The sequence below is a fragment of the Loxodonta africana genome, chromosome 3, assembly GCF_030014295.1.
Source record: "Loxodonta africana isolate mLoxAfr1 chromosome 3, mLoxAfr1.hap2, whole genome shotgun sequence".
NCBI lineage: Eukaryota > Metazoa > Chordata > Mammalia > Proboscidea > Elephantidae > Loxodonta > Loxodonta africana.
In genome coordinates, this window is record NC_087344.1 from 45,409,636 (window position 1) to 45,417,724 (window position 8,089).

General features: G+C 41.9%; 1 protein-coding gene across 2 annotated transcripts in view; it reads left to right on the forward strand.

The window, feature by feature from the left end:
• The window catches only part of LOC100662395 (6-phosphogluconate dehydrogenase, decarboxylating), a 216,956-nt gene extending 209,399 nt beyond the window's left edge, over window positions 1–7,557 (forward strand). For both annotated transcript variants that reach the window (XM_064281265.1, XM_064281264.1), the window contains 7 exons: window positions 1,284–1,414; window positions 2,933–3,122; window positions 5,432–5,562; window positions 5,790–5,923; window positions 6,523–6,622; window positions 6,796–6,918; window positions 7,016–7,557. In XM_064281265.1, coding sequence (XP_064137335.1) covers window positions 1,284–1,414; window positions 2,933–3,122; window positions 5,432–5,562; window positions 5,790–5,923; window positions 6,523–6,622; window positions 6,796–6,918; window positions 7,016–7,135 — 929 coding nt within the window. In that variant the 3' untranslated portion in view covers window positions 7,136–7,557. The remainder of the gene's footprint in view (window positions 1–1,283; window positions 1,415–2,932; window positions 3,123–5,431; window positions 5,563–5,789; window positions 5,924–6,522; window positions 6,623–6,795; window positions 6,919–7,015) is intronic.
• Window positions 7,558–8,089: the final 532 nt, after the last annotated feature.

Genomic DNA, 8,089 nt, shown 5'->3' on the forward strand with positions numbered 1-8,089 from the left:
AAAGATGTGGCGATCTGCTTCCATAAAGATTACAGTCTAGGAGACCCTATGTGCATTTCTACTCTGTCCCGTGGGGTCACTATGAGTCAAAATCAACTGGATGGCACCTGACAACAACAATTAGACAAAGTCATGAGGAAGAAAACAGTACATGTATTTTCATATCTTCATCAAGTCGGGTTGACTTTTTGAAGTCTCAAGGCTTATTCTCAAGTCATTAAAAAAAAAGCGGGGGAGGGGGGTATAGGTACTAAAAGCAGGTACTCCTTCATTTTTAAACCAAAGAGGAAGGATGAGGTGAAGTAAGATGTTATTAGCCATGTTAGTTCATGGCCAAAGAAAGTGTCAAAACCAGAAGGAGATAGGTCAGCAATGGAAACAGAAAAGGGAAGTATCTGATGTAACTGGTGATAGTATCAGTCTAAGCAGTGACCACCCAGGTCAGCCAGGCATCTGACCCCCTGGGCCGGTGTGTATCCCTGTCACAGAGATGGCTGCATGTGAGTGCACAGCCTGGTGCCATTAATATCTGACCCTCAGCTCTCACTTTGTTCTGATTCCTTGCCCACTAAATAATTTTCAGATAATTTGGCTTCTCAAGTAGCTTGTCAGTAGGGACAGAATATGTTCATCAGACTAATGCTTGTAACTACTAAGATCCACAGTTAAATTGCTCATCATAGATTCATCAATTGCTATTCAGATTTTATGTATTTTGCAAGCTTTTGTACTATAAATTAATACCAGCTGTAGGACCCTGGCAAGCACACATTTTTGGGCTTATACGGTTGAGGACCAGGGCTTGGATCCAAGGTCATTCGACCTCTCAGTAACCATTAAAAACAACTGCAATACATTTATATATATTTTTAAAAGTACAATGATTTAATTAGCCAATTTATTCTAATGTCCAGTTGCTAGAAAAGTGGTAACTTCAGGAAAAAGACTTCGTTTACGTATGGGTGGGGGCTGGAGAGTGGGGAGTTGCTTTTAATAATAAGGAGGAGTGGAAAATTTAGGCTAAAGAGGTACAGGTACTTACGAGTGAATTTTGGGATTCTGAAAAATCCTCAAGGGAATTAATCTGAAACTGTTTAAAATAACATACTGGACTGAGGCTTGTGGTAAATTGTTATATAACGATTCCTGTTTCAAAAATACTCTGAGTATTTGCTTCATCTTTGTTATTTTTTGTATGAGGAGGGAGTCGGGCCAAGGAATTTGACCTCAAGACTGATGTGGCTTTTCTGGTACACCATCTGCCTTATCCCCCTGGCAGGTAGGAGATGAGGGAGCAGGCCACTTTGTGAAGATGGTGCACAATGGGATCGAGTACGGCGACATGCAGCTCATCTGTGAGGCTTACCACTTGATGAAGGATGTGCTGGGCATGGAACACAACGAGATGGCAAAGGTGTGTCCCCGGCACCACCACCCCCACCTCTTAAGACCAGAAGGGATTTGTTCATGACAGTGAATCTTTCCTCATTCTTCTTCTCCTGGCCCTTCTGGTGGCCTGGATGGACTTAGCCTCATTTAAGGGAAGCAATCAGTAATAGGATTATAAAATAAGATATTAAGCAAAACATTCTCCAAGAATCCAGATGGTAACTGTTGCCGCCATTTAGTGAGCCCGGAATGTATCAGGTCTGTGCCACTTTACACCCTGACTCACTCAACCCTGTGATTGGCCCGTGTGGGAGGCGTAGCAGAAGATTCTTTCTCATCAAGTTGGGACTGGCTTTTGGAGTTAATCAGAAAAGTTAGTCAAAGTAGGGAAGCATAAAGCAGACCTTAAAACATTTCCCCCAATGTTTTATTCTGAAATTTTTCAAACGTACAGCAAAGTTGAAAGAGCTTCACAGCATGTGTGTACCCACCACCTAGAGTCTACCATTAACATTTTACTGCTCTTGCTTCCTCATATCTGTCTGTCCCTCTATCAGTTTCATCTTATTTTTTGATACATTCAGAGTAACTACAGGCATCTTTACTTTCTTTCTAAATACTTCTGCATTGTTAACTAGATAAACATGTTAATTTAAAGCACAGAAAGGTATGTTCATTCATCCCTCACTGTCTGTAAGACCAAGGTCTCTTCTTTAGGTATGGTTCTGCTGTTCAGCACTGCAGTAATTTTTCTTGTCATCCAGCATTTCCAGTTTCAGTTATTTCAAGTGAACACAATTGAAAGATGCTTGGAAGGCACTCAGTGCAGAATCCTTCCAGCCAAAAGTTTTTTCCCCTCATTTCTTATTTGTCTCATCCCCACTTATTTATGACTAGCTAGTTTCACTGACTTGCCGCTATCTTTCTTTCCAAAACATTCAGCTTAGCTTTCATAGAACTGGTGGTTTCTTTTTATGTTCGTATTTACTTGACTGATGGAATATTTAGTATATTAATGCAACAGATATATAGGAGTGCTTTACTATGTGCTGGACCTGTTACAAATGCTGGGGATATAACAGTGAAGAAAACAAAGTCCCCGTCCTCACGGAGCCAGAAGACAGAAAATAATCATGAGACATATAATATTAGATAGTAATAACTATTATAAAGAAAAGTAAACAGGGGTGAGGGGTAGATTTGAGATGGGGGAATCCAAAAAGACCTCTGAGGAGGTGACAGTGAACAGAGACCTAAAGAAGTGAGGGAGCGCTTGGCTCCAAGGAAAGAAGTTCTAAGAAAATCAGCATAACCAGATGGAGACCAGAGAGTTGACTCTTGGTTAGCAGAAACTCCACTGGTGGGAGCAGAAATGTACAACCCTACTTGAGAAGAGCCCGTTCGCCTCAAACGTTCAACAGATTGTAAGCACCGCTCAGCATTTACATAGGATGAGGATGAGTCCATTAAGTAGAGGTCAGGTAGGGGAGTCCCATGTAATCCTCGTTTCCCTCACACTGTTTTCTTTATGTTCTGCACGTAGGCATTTGAGGAATGGAATAAGACAGAGCTAGACTCCTTCCTGATTGAAATCACAGCCAATATCCTCAAGTTCCAAGATACCAACGGTAAACACCTGCTGCCAAAGATCAGGGACAGTGCGGGGCAGAAGGGCACTGGGAAGTGGACAGCCATCTCAGCCCTGGAGTATGGTGTTCCTGTCACCCTCATCGGTAAAGTTCCGCTTTTCAAATGAGCACTCTCGCCCCACCGTTCTGATCTTGATGTCCTTCTGACATACTGATAAAGACTGGCAACTATGAGCCAGGTCTTTTAGAGCTTCTGTTCAGCCCTAGTCAGCTTTCAGAGCACTTTCTGCTATTTCTGCATCTGAAATAACTGACAGTGTGAGAGGCTGGAACCGCTTTTGAATCGCTTATAATCCTTCTCTGATTTATATGAGTTTTGAGACAACAAAGTCAAAAGTTGCTTTCTTTCTTACCTGATTTTACCTTTGGAGTAGTTTTGCGTTAGTAATGTAATTGCAGTAAATGACCTAAGATCTTTATAATGGGGAACATAACTAATGAATTTTTCATGGAAAACCTTATAGAATAACAAAACATACTCATATTCTCAGAATTTGTTAATATTTTGCTGGAGTTTTTTCCCTCAGATTTTTAAAAAGATAAAACATTACCTATACATTTGAAGTCCTTTAGTAGTGTTTTCCTATGTTCCCTCCCCTTCCTCTCTCCTCAGAAGAAAACCACTATCCTGACATTTGTGTGCATTCTTCCATCCATGTTTATATATTTTACTAATGTGCTAAGCATCAAACTCCAAAAGATATAGAAAGGAAATAATAAAAAACAAAAATAAAAAAGAGATAATTAAAAAAACAAAAGCCGGTTTTTTAAAGAATAAAATAGATATACTTCTGGCAAGATCAAAAAAGAAGCCCAGCGTGTTTAATGAAAGGTTATCTTTGCTGCTGACAGTTTCTCCCTGTAATAAAACAGATTTCCTTATTTGCTGTTGCGGATATAAATTGCCTTTCCCTCCCTTCTTTTGATTTCCTGAGTAATTATGCCTCCTTCTATTTACAGTGAACTGTGGTTGTAAGGCATAGTGAGGAGGGAAGTAGGGTGTGTAGTCCAGCTCTACATAGAAGGAAGTTGGCTGCTTTCTAGCTAGTTTCAGTGATACCATGGGCAGGGGTGGAAGGGCAATAGCTGGGAACACTTTATTCATTATTCATTTAAATGTATATGAGAGTATTAGTCTTAAAAAGAACTCTTTCCACTTGTTTTAGAGACTTTGTTCCCTTTCTACAAATCAAAGTCAGGTTAGACTTAATCGCTGGGTTGGCGCCATTTTTGTTTGCTGAACTAATGGGGAAGTAAGGCTTCTAGCTAACCCTTACGTAACTCCGAAGGGTTTACCACATTTGCCTTATTGCCCCAGTTGTCTTACAGAGCTTCCTTCCACAATCTGCTAAGTCATCATGTGTGTGCACTGCAGTGGAAAAGAAAGAATTGGGCAAGGATAGAAAGACATCTGCTTTTGGTGTGGTTCAAGTTTGGTTAGTGTTCTCAAGTTTATGGCTAGTACCCTTTCCTCAAAAATAAAGTCCCCTGTTAGTGTCAAGAGGTTACACTTCTGGGAGATTTTACTTCTTTTTGTCTATAATGGGAAAAATGGTTAAAGAGTAATTTATTCTAATTATGTAGATTGACAACCGAGCAACTAGTCTTTTATGGGGAGTAATCTTTGAAGACACTGCAGTGGGTTAATGTCCTTAATATTAAAATACTTTAGTAAGAAGATTTTTATTCCGTGAATTAAAATTGTGAAACTTTAATGGTGATTATGGATATAATGGAGCCCTCGTGGCACAGTGGTTGAGTTTGGCTGGTAACTAAAAGGTTGGCAGTTCAAATCCACCTGCCACTCCTTGGAAACCCCATGGGGCAGTTCTACTGTGTCCTATAGGGTCACTATGAGTCGGAATCAACTTGACAGCAATGGGCGGGATGTAATGAAAATGATAAAATGTAAGAATTACAAAATGGAGTTTTTTTGAGGGGTGACTCTGTGTGACTTCCTCAATATACTAGTTGTTTCAGAACTGATGGGTAGTAAGTGCTTCAAAAGAGTCTTTGGTGAGCATTTAAAAATTAAAGTCCTCTAAATTGAAAGTGAGATTTTACCCATAGACCAGCACTGGGTAAACCAGTGGTTTTAACTCTTATTTCCTGGAAACTCCTTCACATTGATCTTTGTGGTTGAACACCTGTATTTATGTTGAAAGACTGACTTGGAGTTTTAGTTATCAAATTAAGTGTTTTTTATAAATGTTCTTTCTGCCCCAGGTTGTATTTTCTGGTCTAAGGTAGTTGAGACTTTCAGTTCTTCGGAAAACTAAATTTTCTGCTCCAGCTCTGTTTTTCCACATCTTCTGGCCTTTTCGGTCTCTTTCCTCTGGTTTTATGTGTGAGTTTCCTAATATATTGCTTTTTCCCCCAATGCCTCCGTGTAGGAGAAGCTGTCTTTGCTCGATGCTTATCATCACTGAAGGACGAGAGGATACAAGCTAGCAAAAAACTGAAGGGACCCCAGAAGATCCAGTTTGCAGGAGATAAGAAATCATTCCTAGAGGACATTCGGAAGGTGGGGCAGAGTCCCTGGCAATAGTTTGTCCTTTGGAAGGTGGTGGGAGGTAGGGGCTAGGGGAGAACACACTGAAGCTACAGGCGGCAAGTAGAACAGCCCAGCCTTCACCTTTGATCTGATTTATAGCTTTTCCTATTCCATTGTCTTCTCTAGGGTCTGCTCAGTAGATGTGAGGTGGTTCCTCTGCTCACTGCAATTCTAGTAAGTCTTGTGTCATTCTTTAGGCCCTCTATGCTTCCAAGATCATCTCTTATGCTCAAGGCTTCATGCTGCTACGACAGGCAGCCACTGAATTTGGCTGGACCCTCAACTATGGTGGCATTGCCCTGATGTGGAGAGGGGGTTGCATCATCAGAAGGTAAGTGGAAGGCAGCCGTGGGACTAATGGGCAGGATGCCCCAGCCCCACGCTTACTACTGGCCTCCTTGCACAGACCAGTGATCTGAGGCACTTGCTTGAACAGTTTCACTGTTACTGGTGCAGTTAGCCCTGTCACTGAAAACTGGCAACAAGGCAGATTTAGATTGTCACTTCTCACTTTTTTTCTGTACATCAATGGCTCTTAATAGATTGTCTGTACCACACCTTTTGCTCCATGTTTTCATTGACCATGCGTTGACCTTAAAGCTAGCTTTAAGGGATGAGAAATGTAACTTTATACCTCTCTAGGGTGTATTTCAAGGAAACCCTGGTGGTGTAGTGGTTAAGTGCTACAGCTGCTAACCAAAGGGTAGGCAGTTCGAATCCACCAGGCACTCTTTGGAAACTCTATGGGGAAGTTCTACTCTGTCCTATAGGGTCGCTATGAGTCAGAATCGACTCGACAGCACTGGGTGGTGGTAGTGTGGTGGTAGGGTGTATTTCAGCTTCCAACTTACTTCCTCTGTTTCCTGCCAGGTATTCATTCAGCTTGCTATAGTTAGCATTCATTGACTTCCTCCCTCTCCATTATTTCAGTGTATTCCTAGGGAAGATAAAGGATGCGTTTGATCGAAACCCAGAACTTCAGAATCTACTGCTAGATGACTTCTTTAAGTCTGCTGTCGAAAACTGCCAGGTAAGTGGCCTAGAGCTTGGCAGTATGTGAATTCTCTCTGAGTGGGTTTCATGCAGGGGGTATCTGTTTTTCATTTACCAGCACTGGTACGAATGGCAATCTGTCATTTAGAATGGAACCAGTTATGTTTTCTTTGTGGGAATCACTCATCTTGTGTTGGTTTTGTTGCCCAGGACTCCTGGCGACGGGCCATCAGTACGGGTGTCCAGACAGGCATCCCCATGCCCTGCTTCACCACTGCACTTTCCTTCTACGATGGGTACAGACACGAGATGCTGCCAGCCAACCTAATTCAGGTAAACTTCTGGAGTAGCTGGTAAGCATTAGCCTGGCTGGTACCTGACGGTCACGTGCCTACATATTATCCTAACCAACCTCATTTCTTCCTTCTAGGCTCAGCGAGATTACTTTGGGGCTCATACCTATGAACTCTTAGCCAAACCAGGACAGTTCATCCACACTAACTGGACAGGCCACGGTGGGAGTGTGTCGTCCTCTTCATACAATGCCTAACTGGACTGTTTCTGTCACCCACCACAATTCCATAAACTGGGACATTCCATTTGCCACACAATACTGCTTACATGGCCCTCTGCCCTACTCTCTGCTCAGATCTTAATAAAGTGTTGTAAGAGCCTCCTCTGAAAGAATGAAATAGAATTTATATGTAGTTTTTAAGAACTGTCATGCCCTCTCCCCTTGCCTCTTGGGGCTGTGCAGGAACTGATCATGTGCGTGACAGCTGTGAAGCAGCTCCTTGAAGCGGTCCTTTCCACGTGCCCTCTGTGGACTAGAGAGGCCTTGTAAGTCGCCCTGGTGGGGACAGCAGCTCCTACCACAGAGATTGAGTTTTGTGGAATTTGATCTAACTGGAAGCTTTGTATCATGCAGCTGAATTGTTTTCCCTCTCCTTAATAAAAGCTACATCATATTTATGCTTTTTCTCCAGACTCTTCAATATTTTCACCTCAGCGACACTAAGCCATTTTCTCCATTTAGCAGAAAGATTTGCAACCAGTTTCATTACATTTGAATCAGTTTGTTTCCTTCCAGCCTTGTTAAATTTTCCTCTGTTTAAAAAAAAAAAAAAAAGACTCAGAGAAACATCAAAATTCAGGGTAATGATTAACTCTGGGAGAAAGGTGAGGATGCAGGAGGGACCGTGATGTACTGATTGTTTTATTTCTTGAGTAATGGGTATGTGGATGCCCATCGTAACATTGTTTATGCCCTTTTTTATGTCAAATATAGAGAATCACATTTAAATGATGGGCTCAGCTTGGTGTAAATCGCTGCTTTTCCCATGCCTGTCCCTCACTTCGTCCCCAAGTCAGGCCCTCAGATTTGGTGTGGGGTTTTAGCAACCTCACCTGATTCTTGACCTGCCTGCATTTAATTGTCACATGGCCTGGGGACAGTGTTAACTGGTTTACTCAGTTTTACTCCAGGATGATTTTTGTGGAATGC